At 38.7% G+C, this 24,051-nt stretch overlaps 1 protein-coding gene across 1 annotated transcript in view; it reads left to right on the top strand.

Annotated features, from left to right (window-relative positions):
* LOC141490725 (phospholipase D1-like) overlaps positions 1-23,142 on the top strand; it is a 77,421-nt gene extending 54,279 nt beyond the window's left edge. Inside the window, exons 2-5 of the mRNA XM_074190928.1 lie at positions 12,703-12,887; positions 15,651-15,778; positions 21,124-21,269; positions 22,397-23,142. Coding sequence (XP_074047029.1) covers positions 12,734-12,887; positions 15,651-15,778; positions 21,124-21,269; positions 22,397-22,577 — 609 coding nt within the window. The 5' untranslated portion in view covers positions 12,703-12,733 and the 3' untranslated portion in view covers positions 22,578-23,142. The remainder of the gene's footprint in view (positions 1-12,702; positions 12,888-15,650; positions 15,779-21,123; positions 21,270-22,396) is intronic.
* Positions 23,143-24,051: the final 909 nt, after the last annotated feature.

Below are 24,051 nucleotides of genomic sequence, written 5' to 3'. Positions count from 1 at the left end.
CCCAACTTCATTCATTCCCTTCCCCAACTGACTTCTGAGGGGAGAGAATGGACCTCAGCTGAATGCCAGTTTCCTTTCCTTCAAGGCCTAGGATGACCCCTACATATAGTACCTTGCCCTTTCTCTCTGTTCTTTAGTTCTCATTTCTCATTGCTTTCTTTGGTACTTCTTTTTCATTTTAATATGATTTCCAGATTTCGCAGTAGCCTGTATGCTATATTGGAAAACCTAGAAAGTCAAGAGAATTTAAGGAAAGTCAGCATATTGGCTGAATTCCATGTGACCAACTCTTCATGGTTTAGAATTGACAAGAGTAGCTTAAGATAGTCATGAATGAGCATCAGTCTGTACTGTTGGAGGGAATGCTCATATTGACGGCACATTGGGGTATTTTTATTATTTCAGTGGATCTTTAATTCTATTGGTATCTCTTCCAGTAATGCAGAAAGAAGCCTTTGCACTGTGTATGTGTTGTCCATGGTCTCCTACAAATTCTCTGTTGTTGTTGCTGCTATCATCATTATTATTATTATTATTATTATTAATACTATTAGAGATTTAAGACCTGGGTTTTGGTCCCACCTTTGACACATACTAGTTATGTGATCCTGGGCAGGTCATTTACCTTCTTAGTGTTCTAGCCAACTCTCTAAAAATATAAATCTCACAAAAAAAATAACGCTAACCTGGACTGGCAGAACGTTTTTCTTCATCAATGAGTTTCCAACAAAATCACAGGTTTAATCCTTAGTACTATTAATATTTTGGTAAATTCATCTTCAATTTGAAAGGTGTGTGATACATCTGTGTTGATGCTCTATTCATCAATGCTGGTGATGTGAGTCCTCATTTACCTAGCAGCCCTGAGTGGGAGAGCACTGGACTCAGAGTTAAGGAAATTTCCAGATCTGAGGTAACTTTGTCCATAGGGAGCAATGTGGCAGAGCATGAATGAGTAGGGAAGTAGGAAAAACTGACCATCACTTAATCATTAGGTGGCCTTTGAAAAATGCTACTTCCAAAAAACCTTATCACCCCATGAACAGTGTAATGATGAGCCTTCCCAGACTTAATTTGAGTAAATTGTGGAGGGGAGGCATATAGTCCACCCTGGACTCTTCCTTGGAGCATTTTCAGCTTTGCAATTAATCAGTCAACCACTCAACATAAACTATATTGTTTACTATGTGGCAGACATTGTGCTGTCTTGTCTGATGGTACAAAGAAAGAGCTTGTGAGCCACTTGCAGAGGCAAGTGGAAAGTCATCTCCTTACGTTGATGAGGGATTAAGGATTTTGGTGCAGGGGCACTCTTAACAAATATGTTGATCAATCATTTTTCATTGTGTCTGATTCTTTGTGACCTCATTTGAGGTTTTCTTCACAAAGATACTGGAATGGTTTGCCATTTCCTTCTCCAGCTCATTTTTATTAATGAGGAATCTGAGGTAAATAGGGTCAAGTGACTTGCCCAGGTTCACACAGCTAGTAAGGGCCTAGAGCCATATTTGAACTTGGAAGAGAAATCTTTTTGACTTCAGGCCTGCCTGACCTCTGTCTGAGACTCCCCTTCTTCACAAATGCCAATTAAACATTTTTTTAAAATTGCGCTGAATTTATTTTTATTTTAATCTAGTCTTCTGATTGTATTGGCAAAGGCAACTTTGTGTGGAAATGCCTCTGATTTAGATTCGAAACTCTTTTGGAATGTATGATCTGAAAGTACTGGGAAGATTTGACTTTCTCAGTGGTTAAAGAGTCAATATATGGCCCCAGGAAAGACTTGAATTCAGGTCTTCCTGACTGCAAAACTAGTTGTCTATCCACTATCCCATCCTGCCTCTCTAATCTCCAAATAAAATTGTAAAATTCAAACTTGAATTTTAAAGTTTATTTGTTCAATAAATATTTATTTAGCTGTCCTGGTGAAGATTACTCTGTTTCCAAGAGCTGAAGGAATGACAAAGATTAGATAAGATATCATCCCTAAGAGACAGGATAAGGCAGTGGAAAGATCACTGGACTTAGAGACAAGAAACACCTGAGCTTGAATATATTTCTGGCATTTGTTCCAAGGGAGTGTGGGCAAGTCATTTAAAGGAGGCAGTATGGTACCACAGAAAGAAAGTCTTCTGTCTCTGGAGTGAAACATCTGAGGTCCAAATCCCATTGAGTGTACTTATGTAACCCTGAGCAAAGGTTGTACTCACTTGGGCTGAAGTTTCTTCATCATTGCAATGATGGGATGAGGCTACATGGACTCTCAGGTTCTTTTCAGCCCTAGACCAATGAACTTCAATAATAATATTATTTAACAACAAAAATAAAGGCTACATCTAGCTCATAGGACCTTTGTGAGATTTACAAGGCTTTATATAAATGATTTCTTCCTTTTCTTCCTTCTCCTTTTCTTTTTTGTTCTTGTTTTCATCCTCCTCCTTCTCTCTTCTTTCTTCTCCTTCTTCTCTCTTCTTCTTTCTTCTTTTTCTCCTCCTCCTTTCTTCTTCTTTCTCCTCCTCCCTCTCCTTCTTTCCTTGCTTCTTCTCTCTTCTTCTTCCTCTTCCCCTTCCCCTTTCCCTTCTCCTCCTCCTCCTCCTTCTTCCTCTTCCTCCTACTTCTTCCTCTTCTTCCTTCTTCCTCCTTCCTCCTCCTCCTCCTCTTCCTCCTCTTTCTTTTTTCCTTGACTTCATGGAGGCAGTCTAGTAACTGTTGGGTGATTTCAAATGTTTTTGTTAAGTGACTGATTTCAGTCTCCCTAGGGAGACTTTCTTTTTGGTCATGGATAGGAGACACCCGGACACTTCTTTGCTCCTGGCAATGGCACTTTTCTTATATGATTTCAGGTGATGTTCTGGAGGTATAGTCTATTTCTTAAATAATATCACTATCAATCACATATTTATAAATGCTGAAGGATTTCCTTAGGAATATTAGGACACAACTTGAAGCTGAAACAATTTTCATATTGTTTTTCTCCACCAGCACCCTTCCCAATTCCCAACTCTGTCAGCTGGATTTGGCAAGGAGAGATCTGCTCTCTTTGGGTGATCTCAGCTAGAGAAAGGGGTACTGAAGTAGAAGGAGGTGCGTCCTCTATCTGGCAGGCCAGTATTCTAGTGTCAGACTATAAGAATCTAAGCTAATAAGTATGAGAAAAGCAGAGGGACTATCCTATAGGGGAAAATTTGGTGGAAGCTAAAGGAATGAAGAGGATGGTGGTGGCAGGGCAGAACAATAAGGTCATTGTTCAAGAGAACACAAGGAGATAGGAAATAGGAGTCCTTATCTGATGAACAGCAGTGCTGCAGAGTAGAAGGATAAGATCTGAATATAAGTCCCATTTCTTCCATATGCTAGCTGTATGACACTGGGCAAGTTGCTCAGTGCTCTCAACAACTCTTTCAGGTTAGAAATTGCAAAGAAAGTGGAAGAGGATATTTTCTCAGCTATACTATGAAATCACAGGTTCCATCTCTAGTCATATTCTTATATGGAGAGATAACTTATTTCTATAAATTTTAACATAAAATTTATAATCTATTAAGTCAATAAAATCTATAAAACTTAAAGTTTGAAAGGCAGTTTCCTGATCTGGGATTTGAATCCTGATTATCTCATTTGAAATCTGGTATTTAGTTCTCTGATTCTCATTCAGAAAAAAGAAGAAAAGACCAGATTGTTTTTCACTGACTCCCTCTCCCTCCCCTATCTTCCACCTACTTATATGGCCCTGAGGTTGTAAGATAAGACTTGACTAGAACCTAAAGCAATATGTAACTACTTCCTGAATCCAATGCAATAGACATTTATGAACAGTTTACTTTGGACTTGACTCTGAGAATTCAGAGACAAGAAGAAATGACTTGCTTGTCCCCAAGAAACTTAATGGAGGGCTATGACAGATACCTAGATAAATAAACTGAAAGAGGAAGAGGAAGAGGAAGAAACACCAATAACTAAGGAGAGGTAACCAATGATGGCAATAAATATGCCCACCAGACTTCTTAGAATTTTGTAGAAGCAAATTAATAAACATAATTGACATTTATCTATTGCTTTAATCAAAGCTATTTACATCATTTATCTTACTTAATCCTTTCCACAAAAAGCCATGAGAGGGAAATATCCCAGATGGTATTTTTTTCTATTTCATAGAGAAGAAAATGGCAAACTGCTTCAGTATCTTTGCCAAGAAAGTCCCAAATAGGGTCATAAGAATCGAACATGACTGAATATATCAAGTAATAAAAACTGATGAGAATCTATGAAGAGTGAAACTATGGGATCCATGCTTCTTAATGTTTGCTATTTGGGAGCAAAGTATTAAATTGTCATTCAAGCTTATTTTTGCCTCACAATTTCATTTTATTATTCTCAGTTAACTTCCTATGAAGCAAGAGAAACCAAGATATCAATTTCTAGGAGAAAGTCAAGGATTCTAAAAATTACAGAATCACAAAGGGATAAAATTCATGTGACTATAGAGTGAACTGCCATTTCTAAGTTCTAAAAATAACCTTGACTTACTTAGTAATAAACTTGAAAGGACTCAGTTCATAGATGTGAAAACTAGGGCTAATTACTGCTTCAGTCCTTTAGGCAGAAACATACGTATTAGTGACCTTTACTAAACCTGCAATCTGGCCTTTTGTTGGGTAATAATGTTTTTTGTCCTTCATTCTTGAAGAAGACCCTGACTTCAGGGAAGTGATGCCATGACAAGCACATGAATTGGATTTGAGTGAGGGGGTTGTTGTGCTAAGTCACCAACAATCTCACTTTCTCCTCCTGAACCATTTGGGTCCAGTGACCAGATATAGATCAGGATAATTGGAGATGACCTGGATGTGAGGCAATCAGAGAAATTACTATGGACATTGACTCCAAACCTCTTTGGCCCAGCCATACTGCCCAGATGTCCCAGCATCCCTCCTCACAGAATGATAGACACAAGAGCTGGAAAGATGTTAGAAACCATTTTCCCCAGTTTATATCTAATCAAGCATCCAGAAAGTGATCATCCAGTCTTTGCTTGATATATAATATTATATTGTCAATATGAATTTAGAAATATAAATAAATAGAATAGAATAGGAATGTAACATTATTAACATTTGATTAATGATTCATGTTTTATATCTCTTCCTCCCACACCCCAAAGTTGCTAAATCTTAGACTCCATTTTCATGTATATAACTGAGAAACTCTCTACACTCAACATAGGGACTTTTTGTTTAAAACTTTCAACAGTACTGGAGGCTCAAAACTCAGCCTTTGAAATGAAAAATGAAATCTATATAAACCCCACTACCTTAGCTACTGATGTGCAGCGGCTTGTGGGATGAGATGTCGGGAGTGAAATAGAACCCTTTTTGTGAAAGAAGTCTGATCTCATTCTTGTACCTTGAGTATATATCAGTTAGAATAATTTTCACCCAAAACTGTATTTTTCAGCCAGACTAATGTTAAGCCAAAATCTCTGATAAGAAATGTATCATGTGTTTCCCATACCCCATAACAAATTGTATTCTATATTGCTATAGATACTGGAGAATGGTTTTATACCTGGAGAAGAATCTTTTAATGTCTCCATATTGAAATGCCCATTAAATAGCATAATTTTAGCTTAGAAATCATTCTTCTTAGGTGAGCCCATCAAGAAGACGTATGCTGCTTACCTGAGCATGGTATTTGCTATTGTTGATTATATCACAAGAGTTGCTAATTTTTCATAAGGGTCTCTCTTCTCCAAGGCCCTTGAGTGGAAGCATGCTGTCTTTGAGATGTGTCATCCCTCTCCCAGAGCTGATAGTAAGCCATCCATACCTCCTCTTCCTGTTTTGCTGCTGCTTCCATCCTTTCTTCCATGAATCCCCTAGGGAAGAAGAAGCAGCATTGGACCTGGAACCTGAGTTCAAAACTAGTCTTCAGACCCTTACTAGCTGTATGACCTTGGATAAGTCACTTAACTGTTATTTACCTCAGTTTCCTCAATTGATAATCATAGAGGGCAGCTAGGTGGCACAGTGGATAAAGCACCAACCCTGGAGTCAGGAGGACCTGAGTTCAAATTTGACCTCAGACACTTAATAATTGTCTGTGTGACCTTGAGCAAGTCACTTAACCCCATTTCCTTAAATAAATAAAATTTTAAAAATTGATAATTATAGCACCTATCTCTCAAGGTTGTTCTGAGGATAAAATGAGATATTTGCAAAATTCTTAGTATATTATAGGTGATTTAAAAATGCTTATTTCTTTCCCCTTTCTTTTCTTTCCTCCTTTCTACTCCTAGTGCACTTGATAGAATTCATAACATCTTTTCATTAAAACAATTTTATGCATTCAACAAATTTGTACTTTTTTTCTTACTCCTATGCTAAGTTCAGGGATTACAGAAAGAAAAGTTGATAATATTAATAAAATTTACTAATAGTATCTAACTTGTAGTTCCCATGTTCAAGGAGTTCCTTTCTACTGGAGATCATATAATGTGTATATGGGTTAAAAAATAAAAGAAGTATGCAAAAGGATACAATATAATTACAAAAGTTAGGAGATAATGTCTCATAGAGGCAAACTGATCAACCAGTGTGGATGGAACTAGGAATATGATAGAAGGCAGAAGGAAGAATCAAGGATGACTTAGAAGTTGTGACCCTGATGGGGTGGATGAGAGATGCCTTCAACAAAAATGAAGTTAAGTAAAAATGATGAGTGGTGGGGAAAATACACATACACATTCTGGCTTGATCAAGTTGAATTTGAGATGACTAGAGAATGTCGGGCCAGAGCTGTCCAGGAGGCACTTAGGAACCCGAGGCTGATGAAATTCTGTTGTTGCTTGTCCTTTGTTTTTGAAAAGGACTATGACATCGGGGATGTGATCCCTTGACTTCCATGTGAATTGGATTTAGTTTGGGAGCAAGGGGATTGTGTAAAATTGCCAGCCTCACTTTCTTCTTTGGAGTCATTTGGATCAGGTGGCCAGATATGGATCAGGATGACTGGAGTTGGCCCTAGTCCTTGGCCTTTTTAAGCTAAGGTCTTTAACAGGTCTCAGTTTAACCGAGGCATCTTTTGTAATGTTGCTTAAGGGAAAACATGTTCCCAAGTCTCAACAGTGGACTTTAAAATACTGAATACTATCCATTTGTAAGTTGAAATCTATAACTCAGTCAGCCAATGGATATTTATTGAGCAGGGATAGCTAGGTGGCACAGTGCATAAAGTACCAATTCAATAGTCAGGAAGACCTGAGTTCAAATATGGTATCATGACTAACCATGTGACTTTGGGAAAATTTCTTTTTCCTATTTGTTTCAGTTTCTTCATCTGTAAAATCAGTATAATAAGAAGCCCTATCTTTCAGGGATGTTATAAGACCCAATGAGATATTACTCGTAAAGTGATTAGTACGGTGGCCGGCACATGGTAAGAACTCTATAAATATAAACCATTAGTTACCATCATCCACATGCCAGAACTTTTCTAAGTTGTGGGTGTTAAAGTAGATCTGTTCAAGTTGTTTTTCAGCCATGTTCAACACTTCATGACTCCATTTGAGGTTTTCTTGACAGATACAGGAGTGTTTGGTATTTCCTTCTCCAGTTCATTTTACAGATGAAGAAACTGAGGCAAACAGGGTGAAGTGACTTGCCTAGGATCACATAGCTAGGAAGTGTCTGAGGCCGGATTTGGACTCAGGAAGATGAATTTTCCTGACTCCAGCTCTAGCCACTGCACCACCCAACCACCCCAAAATGGATCTAGGTACAAAAGAATTTTGTGATTGTTTTTCAGAGCTATGCTTTAGTGGGTGAAGGAATCTCCAGAATGGATATTCTTTTTAGCAGTGTTGATCAACATCTCATCTATAATCTAGAGTTTTCCAGAATTGTCGGGGAGCACTTGGAGGTAGTATGGCATGCTCACAATTGCATGACTTGTAAGTGGCAGAGCAGGAAATGAAACTTGATATTTCTGAATCGAAGGTCATCTCTCTTCTATCTCAAATGATACACTGGACGTTATTGTCGTTAATACATAGATAGTGTTCCATAAATCTGTCACATGGTATAACATCCTAGGGTCAGAAATTTATAACTAGAAAGGATAGTAGAGATCATTTAGATCACTTTTCCTCATCTTATTGATGAAACCCAGAGATAGAAAGAAACTCACATATGGTCACATAGTGAATATTAGAGTGGATATTAGATTTTAGTGGATATTAGACTTTCTAGAAGCTTCTCTCTTTTTTCCCTCTTCCTCTTCCTCCTCCCCTCTCCCCTTCCTCCTCCTCCTCTTCCTTCTCCCTCTCTACCTTTTTTCCCTTCTCCCCTACCCACTCTGCTGCTCCCCTTCTTCTTTCTCATTTTTCTTCTTTTCCTCCTGTCTCCTCCTCCAAAAATCAACATTTGATTATTGAAATAGAAAACCCAAAGGGAATTCTCCCAAGACAAAAAAAAAACTTAGCTTTATCAGGATGTAGAATTTCCGAATAGTAAATTTTCATTTTGAGAAAAAGTGACTACATTGATACCTATCAGTATTGCCATTATGGTTCCCTTTAAATTAGTTGATGTGTAGCTGGGCTCCCTCCAGATATGCATCAGCCAGCCCTCACTCTTGTCACCTGGCCAGCCCAGCACCTTTTATAAGCATACATTTCTTGGATGAAAGATTTTCCATTATGATTTTCCTGGCTTTCATCATCCCTACTACACCACAGCCCACTTTCACAGATGAAAGACTCATTAGCATTATATTGTAGATCTACTACCTCCGTCCCTTTTAAGTCTAAGCACCCGACTTCAATTTAAGCCTTTTCTCCCCAGGTTAACTTTTAAAAGATCTGCAGCCTATAATCACACACACACACAGGCATCAATTATATAAAATATATTTAATAATTGTATATATGTATATACAATGCATTTAATAGCCAGCAACAAAGAAGGTGATCAAATAAACATGCACAACAAAGAATAAAATCCTTTATGAAGTCCAAGGCATCTCACAATTGAATTGACTGACAAATATTGTTTGTTCTATGTTCCTTTCCAAATTCATCTGAAGTTTTATTACATATCTATATGGATGTGTGTGTGTGTGTATTTACCCATACACACACATATATATGGGCAGCTAAGTGGTACAATGAATAGAATGCCAGGCCTGGAGTCAGGAAGACTCATTCTCTTGAATTCAAATCTGACCTCAGGCATTTGTAGTTGTGTCACCCTGGACAAGTTACTTAACCTTGCTTGCCTCTGTTTTCTTATCTGTAAAATGAGCTGATGAAAGAAATTGCGAACCACTTCAGTGTCTTTGACAAGAAAACTCCTGGACAACTTTGGAAAACTCTTAAGTTATGGAGGGGATGTTGATCAACCTTGGTAAAGAGAATGTTCATATTAGAGATTCCTTCACCCATGAAAGCACAGCCCTGAACAGCAATAATAAAATTCTTTTATACCCCGATCTACTTTAGGGTGGTTGGGTGGTGCAGGATAGAGCGCCAGACCTGGAGTCAGGAAAGCCCACCCTCATAACATGTATGAAGAATTGAACGTGACTGAAGACTGAACAACCAGTATATATGCATATATGTATATTTGTTTAGACATCTATATTCTCTACACACATTTTTATAGATACATTGCATATACCTATATATAATATATATGTATATACATATATATTCATATTTACACAAGAAACAAAATAGATGCCCATCAATTAGGAAAGGATTGAACAACTTGGGGTGAATGAAGGTTATTAAAGAATATTGTTCAGGAAAAAGTTATGATTTTGAGGAGTCTTGAGTTTCCTCCAGGATTACCTTTCTTGAATCCCTCCCCCAAACTGCTAGGTCCTTCCCCTTCAAAATTCCTGCATATTTTCATTGTATTTATTTCTTTAGATTCATATTTTTGAAGATATTTAGACTGTAAGCTCCTTAAGAACAGGAATTTTACACCTTAGTCTTTGTATTCCCAGTATCAACCACAATGCCAGGCAAGTAGTAAGTAGTGAACAGTTCCTTAACCTGAGGCCTATAAACCAGTGCATGGGTATCCCATAATCTTTTCAGTCACTGGTTCCAATTGTTGAGCATATAGATTATTTTTAAAACAATTTTTTAAGATAGATTATTCTTTAAATAAATAAAGAATATTTTGTACTATTTTCCCTTTATATTATTATTTTTTAAAAAATAAAAGTCCTAGTAAGAAAGTATTGGTCAGACTGCCTAATTAGTTTTGCAACATTTTTCTCCATGTTTCCCCATTAGAGAAGGAGACTTGACCTGTGATTTCATCACAATAGAGACATAGAAGGAAACTCCCTCTGCCCATTCAAGTTAAATCTTATAGGGTTGTCCAGGTCACTGAGAGTTTAAGTGACTAGAATGGGTTCACAAAACCAAAATGTAATATATATATATATATGTATATATGTATATATACACACAGATTTGAACACAGATCTTTAGTTTTGAAACACCGCTCTATCCACATTGCCTATCACACACTTGCTACATTTCTCTCTAGGCAGTGTGCACCAGTATAACATCCTATCAACAATCTATTCAATTTTCATTTCTAAATGACCTTGACAATATTTCATCATTGAAGGGGAATATTTTCACCATTCTTATTGTATATAACTTGGTATCTTAAGGTTTTCTAGATTTGTCTTTCTCTAATCAAAGAGAATATGAAAATATTTTTCTGTGGTTACTGAAAGATTACATTTCCTTCTTTGATAATTTATATACTACTTTTTCTCCCTTGATAATTAAATCTTCATGTCTTTTGATCATTGCAGAGAGGGCATGTTATACCACATATCCACACATAAAACAACATACATGCATGTTTGTACACATACGTATATGTGTAGACAGGCGTGTGACACACTCATACACAAATGACGCATGTGTTGTGGTATGACACATGCATGCAAATATATGTTTTGTGATTACATTTTTCTTATGGGATCCAAACATCAGGCCTTTATCCTCTAGAAAATACATAATACATATAACATGGGTGTTCATACATGTATGTAATTGTGAACAACAAAATGTCCTCACACATATATCTATAGACGCATGTGTATACAGCACATTTGCCTGTGTTTTATGTGTAAATATTCCTTAAGAGCTCCAGATAGCTAACCTTTACCCTATAAAATACCTATCTCAAAGGATTTTTGTAAGCAACAAAGTAAATAATTTATGCAATGCTCTAATGCACTTTGCTAACTTCAAAGAGTATATAGATGATAATTATTATTGTTCTCACAAACTCTATCTATATTCCACTCAAATTACTGTCTGGGCAGAACTTTCCATTTCACACCTTCATGCCTTAGTCTTCCTCCAAAGACTTCTTTCATCTACTTCTAAGCAGCCCTAGCTTTCTTCAAGGCTCAGTTCAAATCTACCTTGTCCAGGAAGTCTTCCCTCATCTTCCTAGTTGTTGGTACTCTTTCCTTCCTCAAAATATCCCACATTTACATATCTATGTACCCATTTTATTTATTTGTATCTATTTACATATCTATTGTGTTATGCAGTATAGGGCAGTTGGGTGACTCTAACTGCAAGGGCGCTGAATCTGGAATGTGGAAGACTCATCTTCCTGAGTTCAAATCTAGTCTCAGACCCTTGCTAGCCGGGTCTGTAACCTGGGTCTATAACCTGGGTCTGTAAACCCTCACATGCCTCAGTTCCTCATCTGCAAAGTGTACTGGAAAAGGAAATTGGTAAACCACTCTAGTATCTCTGCCAAAAAAAACCCGTTACCAAGAGTTGGAAAAAATTGAAAAATGACTGAATGACAGTACTGAAATGACCTAATAGTCATACTAGCTCATATTCAAATGAAGCTTAAAGGTTTACAATGTTTACATATATCATTTTGTAGCCTCTGGCTACTTATGTTTGATTCTGTCTATGAGGAATCATTATTCATACTGGGAAAGCACAGGTGGAAATAAAACAAAAATTTATTAAAAAGGTTACGAGACACAGGAAGGATGAGAGAGAGAGAGAGATAAAAGAATAGCCAAATGGTGTTGGTTGGGCCATGATCAGTGAAGACTGTAGCCCTGAGCCAGGGTCCAACCCAGGTTTTTATGTCTTACTTCTTATCCAGAGGGCAAAAGGTAAACTCCCTTCCTCTATACTGGGCCAGGAATTAGGCAGAGGGTAAAGCCCAAGGAGATCCGGATACAAATTTTACAGTAAACAGTGAATCAATGGTACCTTAAGAATTAAGAGGGTCTCCACCCTAAGCAGCTTTTAAGATTACAATTATTTTTCTTACAATCATAATTCTCTACTTCAAGTCAATTTATATCTCAAGGGTCAATTTACATCTCCACCCAAATTCTTTCTGTTATATTCAAATTCTCTTTTTCTTCCCCTGCATGAATTTCATTCTGACTGTCAATTTTTCAGAGATAGAGGTTATTTTGGTGACTTTTTTTTTGTGCACAGTAGGTACATAATAAGGGCTTATTGAATTAAATTACTTCGGATGGCTGAGAGCTATGTACAGTTGGTTGGTTGTTGGTTTTTGTGGTTGTGTGTAGTGCATTTTATCTTGGATTTAAGCCATGAGTAAAGTTTTACTCAGCCAACATAGTGAAGCATTCTTAAAATGAAAACCACTTCCTCTTTCCCAGCTCCTGGGCCTCAGAACCATCAGAACTTAAGATGTCTCTGAAGAATGAACCTCGAGTAAACACCTCTGCATTGCAGAAGATCGCTGCAGACATGAGCAACATTATAGAAAACCTGGACACCAGGGACCTCCATTTTGATGGAGAGGAAGTGGATTTTGATTTGTCCCCCGATGATTCCAAGTCGGGTAAGATGGGAGATCCCTGTCCCTTCAGCACCTAAAAATTGCTAAATTCATTTCCTCTGGAGGTATGGGGAATAGGAAGTGAATGTATAAGTTAGGAATGGAGCCGCAGTTCTACGAAAGCAGCCAATTAAAGACCAGAGCCTTTAACTGTCTTACCCTGGGTCATAAACCCTCAGTTGCCTCAGTTTCCTCATCTGAAAAATGAATTGGAGAAGGAAATGGTAAACCACTCTAGTATCTGCCAAGAAAACCCCAAATGGGGTTACAGAAAGACAGATACAACTGATGAAAACCCTTGGAGTCTGCCCATTGGGAGTTGGGGGGTGTAGGCCTGAATGTCAGGATTCCAGACTTAGAAATAAAAGAGCCTTCTGAGGTGGTTCCAGGTTGACCCCCACCTGCCTGGAGTCTCACATTCATGGAGAGCCAGAATGGCTCAGAATCCTTCCATCTATCATCTCACCCTCTTCAGATTCCATTAGGATTCCCCCCTTCCCAGTGATTGCATTCCGGCCCCTCTAGACTACAGGATGGGCATGGCTACTCAAACATATTGACGATTCCCCTGCCATTCCACCCCAAGGACTCCTTGACCTCACCATCAACCATGCCCCCGTAGCCTAAAGAATACCAGACTTTTCCATCCTACCAGCAGCTGAATTCTCCTATATGTGTTGTCTCCTTAAATAGAAATTGAGCTCATTAAAATCAAGGCCTATCTGACTTTTCTATTTTTGTTCTAGTACTTAGCATGGTATTTGGTAACGCGTGGCTTAGTGGACAGCTCACCAGGCCTGGAGAAAATCAAGACTCCTCTTCCTTAGTTCAAATCTGGTCTCAGACACTTATTAGCTGTGTGACCCTGGACAAGTCATTTAACCCTGTTTGCCTCAATTTCCTTATTTGTAAAATGAGCCAGAGAAGGAAATGGCAAATCACTTCAAAATCTTTGTCAAGAAAAATCAAAATGACATCACAAAGACTTAGATACTACTGAAACAAATGAACAGCAACAAAACAATGATTGTATTTCTATTCCTTTTCTTTAGAACTATTCCAAACCTCTCCTTTTACAGGAGAGGAAAATGAGACTCAATCAAGTGACTTATCCAAGGATGAGGATTAAAGCCTGTTCCTCTGGCTCCAAATCCAGAATCTTATTTCTACTGCTTATTACTTGTGGAGTTTTCCATTTTTTTTTTGATCCAGTGACTTCATTATTGAGGAAGTTTCCTCTAATGACTATTGGCACCTTCCCTCTAATTTAGAATCTTAAGAGTTTTCTAATGCTCTGCAAAGTTATGTGACTTACCCAAAGTCACACAGCCAGTATGTGCCAGATTTATGATCTGAACCCAGTACTTCTTTTTTGTTTGTTTTTGCAAGGCAATGGGGTTAGTGACTTGTCCAAGGTCATACAGCTAGGTGATATTAAGTATCTGAGGTCAGATTTGAACTCAGGTCTTCTTGACTCCAGAGTCAGTGCTCTATCACTATGCCACCTAGCTGTCCCCAAATCCAGGACTTTTGATTTCTTGAGGCTAGCTTTCTAACAACCTTGTAAGTCACAAAATGCTATCTCTCCAGTTACCTGTATTACATAGCCAAATCATTTCACCTTTCTCAGCGTGTTTTGTCAACATTAAAATGCTAAATTTTGAGAATTCCACAAGTCCTATCAGTCCACACTATGATCTTAAAAAAAAGTATTGTTACCATTCATTTTATAAAAAATTGATTCTTGTCAAGGCCCTGTGACCTAATGACTAGAGTACTAACCTTGGATTCAAGTCTAAAAACAATTATTAATCATCCACTATGTGCTAGGGACTATGCTGACTGCTAGGGCTATGATGAAAAACATAAACCAGACCCTATTTTCAAGGATCTTGCATAGTAATGAAGGAGACATCATGTAAAGAAGGTGTGTGAAAGACCAATTGGAAACTATCCCAGAGGGAAGAAACAAAGATCAAGGAGAACTGGTAAAGGTTTCTTGCAAAAGAGATTTAAGCAGAGACTTGAACGGAGCCAGGGAAGTTCAGCAAGAAGAGAGTTCTAGACATGGAGAATCCCCCATAGTCCAGATATTGCATGTGGTTATTGGAGGAGCAGTCAAGAGGCAGAATACGTGGAGAAAAGAAAGGTGTAAGAAGACAGGAAAGGTTGGAATGGATCACGATATGAAGGGCTTTGAAAGTCAAATAGAGAATTTTAGATTTGATCTTAGGGGGTATGGACAACTGCCAGAGTTTACTGAAGAAGGGAGTGATTGGCATTAGTTAGATTGGCATTTCAGGATGATCTATAACAGTTGAGGATTGCCTGGACTATGAGTCAGGGAGACAGTAGTTCAGGTGAGAGGTGATATGGGTCCAAGGAGGGAGTAGAGAGTTTTTTTTTTTTAAAGAGAACTGAGAGGGGCAGCTAGGTGGTGCAGTGGATAGAGCACTGGCCCTGGAGTCATGAGCACCTGAGTTCAAATCTGACCTCAGACACTTAATAATTACCTAGCTATGTGGCCTTGGGCAAGCCACTTAACCCCATTTGCCTTGTAAAAACTAAGAGAGAGAGAGAGAACTGAGTTCAAATTCCACTTGGATGTAAGTCATCTGGATGGTGACCTCTAGGTAGGTTAGCCTCAATGTGCTCACCTGTGCGAGGTGGAACCATGAGGAAAGGCAAAGCTTTTTTAAAGATATAAAATGCTCTTCTGATTGTTGATGGTCATCAAATTTACTTTAATCAATTGATTGTTTTTAGTGCGCATCCCCTTCTCTATTATCTACCACACTCAAGGATTTAAGGAGCCCAACATAACCACCTATCTCACTGGGTGTCCCATCAAAGCCCAGGTCTTGGAAGTGGAGAGATTCACCTCAACAACAAGGGTCAGTACATGCCTGTATCCTCACTCCTACTTGTACATTGCTGATTCACTTACTTGCTTTTATATATCCCAAAAGATTGTTCCCAGTGGGTTGACTAAGCTACAACAGTGCAGATAGCATCTCTTCCACCATGTTAGTTGGGTAGAGAGCCTTCCTAATTTGTTGGCCACCAAAATTCACTTGGCAGCAGGTGACTTGATGAAGAGCCTCTTGGGGCTTAGCCAGGCTGATCTATTGGCCAAGAGATATACACCCTCTCATCTGGTCTACATTTAACTTCTAGTCAGCTTGGTAGGACCAGAGCTTGCCCTTTGCTTAAGACTCCAGGGTCTCCATATAATTATAAAGCTCAGGATAGGACTTGTATTTCTCCTAATTTCCTCAAGATTTCAAAGAAAAGCCTACCAAGTACATTAAAACCTTTCTATTTTCTTTTCTCTATTACATGAGGTTTTTTTTGGTGACTCCCAAATTAGATTCTACCTTATTTCTATCAATCCTCTTGTCTCCCTGTGTCTGCCATGTTTGCCTCCATGTCCATATCTTTGTTCTCCAGCTAGGAGTAATGGGTCCATTTCTGATCTCTTGCTTTCTCCCCTTGCTATCACCACACAGTGGGAAAAGCCCAAAAATTTACATAAAACCTCATTTTGTCTCTTTGTAAATTCTACCCATATATCATAATTTTGACCACTAGAACCAGATAGACTGAGACTGATCTCTCCCTTCAAAATTGTGGAAGGAAGCCAACATGATCTCATGCATCTTCTTCTCTTTTTCATGATAAACATCCCTAGTTCCTCCCACCAATCTACTTGTATAGTCTCAAGACCCTTTGACCATGCTTTTAGCCCTTCTTTGAATGCTTGATAATTTAAATCTTTTAAAATGCAGCATCCTCAACTGAACGTAATATTCCCATTGTGGTATAGTTGAGGCAGACTAAAGAAGAAAATAGACTATATACTATGCAGACCATATTTTAATTATCTTTGCATGACTCGTAGCAAAGTTCTTTGCTAATAATAGTGGCTTAATGAATGAGCTTTGACTACACATATAACAATATCATGTAGGGTTTTTTGGCCACATATTTTCAGAGAACTTCAGGGACTAGCAATCTCTCAAAGATGGATCCAAGGTGATTTTTCAGCAACTCACAGGTACCATTACCCCTACATGCTTAAGTAAAATTTCAGAGCTAGCAAGTTTGTTTTGCTTCTATTACTACCTTTTTCCCCCTGTTTCCTGGACCCTCCTCCATACTTCTTTCCAGGTTCCCAGTACCCTATGATTGTCCAAGCTCTTTCATTGATGGCAGTCTACATAAGCTGATCCCATCTCTAAAGATTCTTATGATTCAAATTTATGCCTTCCCATTTCCCAAAATAAAAGCTCTGATTTCCACATGGCTTCATTTTAGCCAGTCTGATAAACTAATTATTGTAATGAATAGTATAATCTTCTAGAATAACACTTTTGAAAGAAGTTTTAATCTTGAATCTTTCATTTGTGGGCTAAGGAAGGATGAGGAATTGGAAAGACATTTTTGAAAAGAAGATTATTCAGGGTACCTCTCATCGACTTTAAGACTCTACCACATTAATCTAATTTTCTAGGCTCCTTTTAAGGCAGCACAATGGGAAATTCCCCATTACCATGTTTTCTGTATGATTTCTGGGAAATGAAAAAGAGCAAAGTAGTCCCACTTTTTTTTAATTTATTTTTTTATTCTCATTTTGTATAAATTTTTTTTACATTAATAAAATATTCTTGTTTACAAGTAAACAAAATACCCCTCACCTCATGAATATAGATAGACTTAATTGGGCGAAAAAAATTAAAGGGGAGAGAAAAAAAATTAAAATTAAAAAAATAATAGTAATAATTGTAGATGTGTCCAGGTGGCGCAATGGACGAAGTACCAGCCCTGGAGCCACGAGCACCCAAGTCCATATGCAGCCTCATAAACCCAACTATCACCCAGCCATGTGACATGCAAGCCACCCAATCCCCACTGCCCTGCAAAAACCAAAAAGAAGAAAAAAAAAAGACCCAAAATAAAATAAAATAGTAATAATAGTAGGGGTGGCTGGGTGGCAGACAGAGCATTGGCCCTTGAGCCAGGAGCACCTGGGTCCAAATCCAGCCCCAGACACCCAAAGATCACCCTGCTATGTGGCCCCAGGCAGGTCACCCAGCCCCACTTGCCCTGCACCCTCCCCCAAATAATAATAACAAAAATGTGCTTCAGTCTTTGTTCCAACACCAACATTTCTGTCACGGGTGGATCACATTCTTTATGATAAGTCCATCACAAAAGTTACTTCCATATTTTTCTACCATTGCCATTGCTGATTGCAGCTCCCTCCTTTCTTATTTCTCCACTACCATGTACTATATTTTCTTTCTCCTTTCACTCTGACTCTGCTGTAGGGTCACTGAGTGGCACAGCAGACAGATCCCTGGTCCTGGGGCCAAGAAGCCCTGAGCCCCCATACCACCCCTTAGGCCCAGCATCCACCTGGCCTGGTCCTGGACAGGTCTTCCAATCCCAGCCCCTTGCAAGAAGTAAAAAAGAAAATGTGTTATATCTGACCACTCTCCTCCCATGGTCCATCCTCTCCTCCTTTATTCACATCCCCACCCCTTCCCCCTGCTCCCCGCTCCTTCTTACTCCAGATGTCTGTACCCCATTGAGTATATTTGCTGTTTCCTCTCCTAGCCTTCTCTGATGAGAGCAAAGGTTCCCTCATTCCCCCTTGCCTCCCCCCTTCCATATCATTGCAATAGCTCTTTGTAATAAAAAAAAAATCTTATTATGTGAAATATCTTGGACTATTCCCCCTCTCCTTTTTCTTTCTCCTATTCCATTTCCCTTTTTGTCTATTGATTCCATTTTTACACCATATTTTATCTTCAAATTCAGCTTTCTCCTGTGCTTCAACTATAAAAGCTCTCTCTACCTGCTCTATTAATTGAGAAGGTTCATATGAGTATTATCAGTGCCATTTTTCTATGCAGGAATACATGCAGTTCATCATCATTAAGTCCCTCATATTTTCCCCCTCTCCTCCAATCTCCATGCTTTACCTGAGTCCTTTATCTGAAGATCAAACCTTCTGTTCAGCTCTGGCTATTCCAAAAGGACCATTTGAAATTCCCCTGGTTCATTGAAAGTCCATCTTTTTCCCTGGAAGAGGACATTCAGCCTTGCTGGGTAGTTCATTCTTGGCTGCATTCTAAGCTCTTTTGCCTTCCGGTATATTATATTCCAAGCCCTACGAGCTTCCAATGTAGCTGCTGCTAAGTCCTGTGTGATCCTGACTGCAGCTCCATGATATTTGAACTGTGTCCTTCTGGCTGCTTGTAATATTTTCTCTTTGACTTGGGAGTTCTGGAACTTGGCTATAATATTCCTAGGGGTTGGTTTTTTGGGATCTCTTTCTCGGGGGGATTGGTGGATTCTCTCCATTTCTATTTTGCCCTCTGCTTCTAGAATATCAGGGCAATTTTCCTGTAGTAATTCTTTGAAAATGATGTCAAGACTCTTTTCCTGATCATGACTTTCAGGTATTCCAATAATTTTTAAATTATCTTTCCTAAGTCTGTTTTCCATATCAGTTGTTTTTTCAATGAGATATTTCACATTTTCTTCTAATTTTTCATTTTTTTTTTTTGGTTTTGAAGTATTGATTCCTAATTTCTGGTAAATTCATCAATCTCCCTGAATTCTATTCTTTGTCTGAAGGATTTGTTCTCCTCAGAGAGTTTTCTTATCTCTTTTTCCATCTGGCCAATTTTGCTTTTTAAAGCATTCTTCTCCTCCATAACTTTTTGAACTGTTTTATCCATTTGACCTAAGCTGGTTTTTAGCATGCTATTTTCTTCAGCATTTTTTTTGGATTTCCTTGACTAAGCTGCTGACTTCATTTTCATGTTTTTCCTGCATCTCTCTCCTTTCTTTTCCCAGTTTTTCTTCCAACTCCCTCATTTGATTTTCAAAGTCTTTTTTTTGAGCTCTATCATAGCCTGAGCCCAATTTCTGTTTTTCTTGGAGTCTTTAGATGCAGGAGCTTGTGCTTCCTCATCTTCAGACTGAGTATTTTGATCCTTCCTGGGCTCATTTGCAAAACATTTCTCAATGGTCTTCCTCTTATTTCTCTGCTTGCTCATTTTCCCAGCCTGGGCCTGGTTTTGGGGTGCTTCCTGCACTTTTGGGACACTCCCACAAGGGTCTCAGTGTGTGAGGCTCTGTCCTCCCTCCTGGTCTGTGAATGACCATAAGCGCCCCCCTCTGCCACGGGGCTGAGGTGGGGGGGCCCTGCTGTTCTATGGGGGGGCCTAGACTGGGATCAGGATCTGAATGTGGTCAGAGCCCCAGCATCCTGTTCCAGGGTCAGAGGACAGAGCTAGGCAGTCTCTCTCTTCACTCCCCTCCCTGAGCTCAATGGGCTCATGCCCTGGGGGCTCCTGCTTATGGGCTCCAGCTCCACCTGCTTCTGTTTCTGGATCTGGGCTGCAGCAAGACCAAGCTGCTCCCTTTGTGCCCTGAGGGCTGGGCTCCACGTGCTCGCTCTGGCAGAGGTCCCCCGCTGTTCCCCCACCTTGTGCCTGGTGCTCCTCGGGGCATAGGTCAGGAAACTGCCCCCACTGCTGTGAGCCTTGGCTCCCAGTGCCCTGGGGCTGCCTCCAGGAGGCTGAAGTTCTTTTGCTCTGGCAGCCGCCCCTCCGACCCCAGGGAGCAGAGCCTTTCTGCTCTTTTCCAGGTTACCTTGAGTAGGAGAACTGCCTTACTGGGTCCCTTTGTGGGTTCTGTCTCTGGAAAGTTTAGTTAGAGTCCTTAGTTTCACGTTTTATCAGAGAGCTTCTAAGACTCGATCCCTTCTTGTCGCCATCTTGGCCCCCCCACTTTTTTAATATACATCTGGATCCAGTCTCCTGGCATTATCTCCCCTTTCCCTCAGTCACCTCTCCTCCCAAATGTGCTTGTACTTGGGTGACCAAAGACCACTGACTTAATATTTCTAGACAGAGGGTTTTAGGTAATTCCAGGAATGCATCGTCTAAGGGGTTTAAAACCTAAGAGTCTTTTAATGATGTGCTTGTGTGAGGAGTATACAAAACACTAATGCCATTTTCCGAACAATCTAACTTCTGTAAAGTGAGGGGATTGGTCTTGTTTGACAAGAGTCATTGAACAACTTTCTGAGAATTATGGCTACTCCTTGTTTGTCCATTCTTCAAGTCTGTGACATGATTCAGTTCTTCATTTTTTAAATATCACAATCAATTGGTGTATCAGTTGCCATCCAGATGCCAGTAATTTTCATCTCTCACTGCAGGTACCAAGTATTAATCTATACACTATTGAATTAACGCATGGTGAATTTACATGGCAAGTAAAAAGGAAATTCAAACATTTTCAAGAATTTCATAGAGAACTACTGAAGTACAAAGCTTTTATTCGAATTCCAATTCCCACTAAAAGGTAAATGTTTCATCTATTTCAGAATGAATTCAATAAGCTTTACAAATGCTACTTAATGGTTATATGAACTTGGGCAAGTCACTTGATCTCAATGACCCTTAAGTGTCCTCATTGGTCAAATGAACATGCTGAACTCAATGATTTCTGATAACTCTTTATTTTAGTCTATACTATACTCTAGATCTATAATCTTAAGTATTATCAAATACTTCTTACTAATGATGTGACATTGGAAAAATCCCTTTATTCCTTTTTACCTCAGTTTCCTTATTTGTCAAATAAGGGAGTTGCTATCTAATTAGTTCTTGTTTTTCTCCCATTGGAACAATGTGCCCTTATCCCTTTTATACTCTTATATTCTGTAGTTTCATTTGAACTGTACATTGGTGCATTGTGGCAGATGGGAAATCCTGAAAGAACTATTAGAACTTCAAGGGGTGGCTAGGTGGCGCAGTGGACAGAGCACTGGCCCTGGAGTCAGGAGTAACTGAGTTCAAATCTGACTTCAGACACTTAATAATTACCTAGTTGTGTGGCCTTGGGCAAGCCACTTAACCCCATTTGCCTTGCAAAAAACCTAAAAAAAAACTATAGAACTTGCTAAATATGAGTCATGTTATAAAGGTATTTTCCCATTGTTTAATGAGTCAGTTTTTTGTTCCCATGGACCATAGCACACCAATATTGTCTGCAGAATTTTCTTGGCAAAGATACAGAAGTGGTTTGTCATTTTCCTTTTCCAGTAGAAGGCAAACAGAGGTTAAGTGATTTACCCAGGGTCACACAGCTATTAAGTGTCTGAGGTCAGATTTGAACAGTGTGTTTCTTGTTTAAGTTGTGTGCATATTTGCATTTAGATTTATTGATGCTTTCTTGGTTTTTACTTTATAGTAATTTATTTCCTGATAGACCTTAGAAATATAAAGATAGAGGTAGATTGATATAGATATATTGTTGGAAATATGAAGCATTTCACTTTTTTTCGTTATCGTCAATTGTATGTGTGGTTTGCCTGGTTCCACTGACTGTCTCAGAACCAGCTCATACGTCTTCCTTGTTTTCTTGTATTCTTTATAATCCTTGCTTGTTCTTGTTCAATAATATTCCTTTTCTGTGTGTGTTTTAAGGCATACATTTCGAAGACAAAATGTCAAAGGAGAAGAACCAAGGTCAATGCCAAGCTTACCTCGGACATCAGAAAACATGGTCAGAGAGGAACAGTTCTCCAGTAGAAGGGTAAGTCCTTCACCTTCTCTTGTCTCAACTATTTGTTACCAATTGAATCAAATCAAACTCATTCTGAGTTGAAATTGTCATCTTTAATGGTCCTCTGAAATCTGTGTCATATTCTTCCATATGTTTCCATATACTTATTACATATATATTTTCTATATACATTTCCATATATTTGTCAATATTTAAGCAGAGAGAGGCAGTGTGTCATATTGGCTAGGGAGATGGCCTGAGAGTCACAAAGATTTGTGATCTCTTTGTCTTAGTTCTAGGACTAGTCACTTTACCACTGTTCAGTTAGTTTATAATTCTAAATTGTGATATAGTTGTGGATCTGAGTTAATAAAGGAAGTTTCCTCCTTAGATTTCCCCAGACCAATAAAACCATGGATCCATTTGAAAACTAGAATTTGAAATCAGGAATAACTGGATTTAATACTGTCTCTGATACTGACTACCTGTGTAAATCACTCAACGTCTCTGAAATTTAGGCAACTCTCTAGGATTTACCTACCAAATTGTATATAAGATTGGAGGAAGTTGGAGGTATGTAAACCCCATTGTCAAAGGGTAGAGTATCATACATCAAAATAGTGGAACGGAAATCTCTTGAGATAAAGCCTCACTTTCCCCCTACTTTAAAAAAAGGTCCACTACTGAGTTAGAAATTAAACAGTAGAGAATTCACAAGTTAATGTCAGTTTTCAAAAACCAATGAAAAATTCCAAAAATAATCCAAAGAAATAAGCAAAAACCTCTAAATTCAAACTGGGTTGTTGCAAGACAACAGAGTAATGAAGTTCCAGGCCTGAGGTAGAACTCTGAGTGGGATTAACAAGACTGTTGATCCAATTGATCCTTCTAAATCTATGATACTATGATCCTATGATGTCCAAATCTTTTGTCTTTTTAATTTTTTTTTGTGACAATCAGGGTTAAGTGATTTATTTGCCCAAGGTCTACAGCTATTGGTCTTTTTGAATTCTGTCATCTTGCACGACCCTCCCCAGGCATGGTTGTAGGTTGGGCTTGCTCTCCTCACTAAGTTTTGGCAGTTCATATTCAGTTAACAAATAGAAATTGACTCCCATGATCTCAAACAGAATTTAGCCATCACACGAGTCACTGCTATTTTTTGTTGTGTTGGAATAGATCAGACTTAGGTTTGAAGAGAAATTATATCCTTTCCTCCTCTCTTTGCATCCGACACTTTAGCATGCGCCACTGAAGGATCCAATGGTAATGTTTTTGACTCATTAATGCACCTTACTAGGGAATGACTAATTCTCTTGGCATGAATGATCTGGCTCATCTTGGGTATTTGTTGAACTTAACATTGCTACATTTACAACATACTTCTTCATTAAAGACTAAAGGTCTCTTACGTAAAAATGAGCTTAGAGAATGTATTTCTGTTGCAAAGGTTATTTTTTTAAATGATTGGATTTAGAGCTAGCAGTCATATCCTGGAGAACTTCAATGCTTCATATTTAGTTTATTAGCAACATTTCATATATTCACCTATATTCCCTCGTTGGTGTAGTGGATT

Source organism: Macrotis lagotis, chromosome 6 (assembly GCF_037893015.1).
Source record: "Macrotis lagotis isolate mMagLag1 chromosome 6, bilby.v1.9.chrom.fasta, whole genome shotgun sequence".
Classification (NCBI taxonomy): Eukaryota; Metazoa; Chordata; class Mammalia; order Peramelemorphia; family Peramelidae; genus Macrotis; species Macrotis lagotis.
The sequence above is the reverse complement of the archived record's forward strand: the minus strand, read 5'-3'. Positions and strand labels throughout refer to the sequence as shown.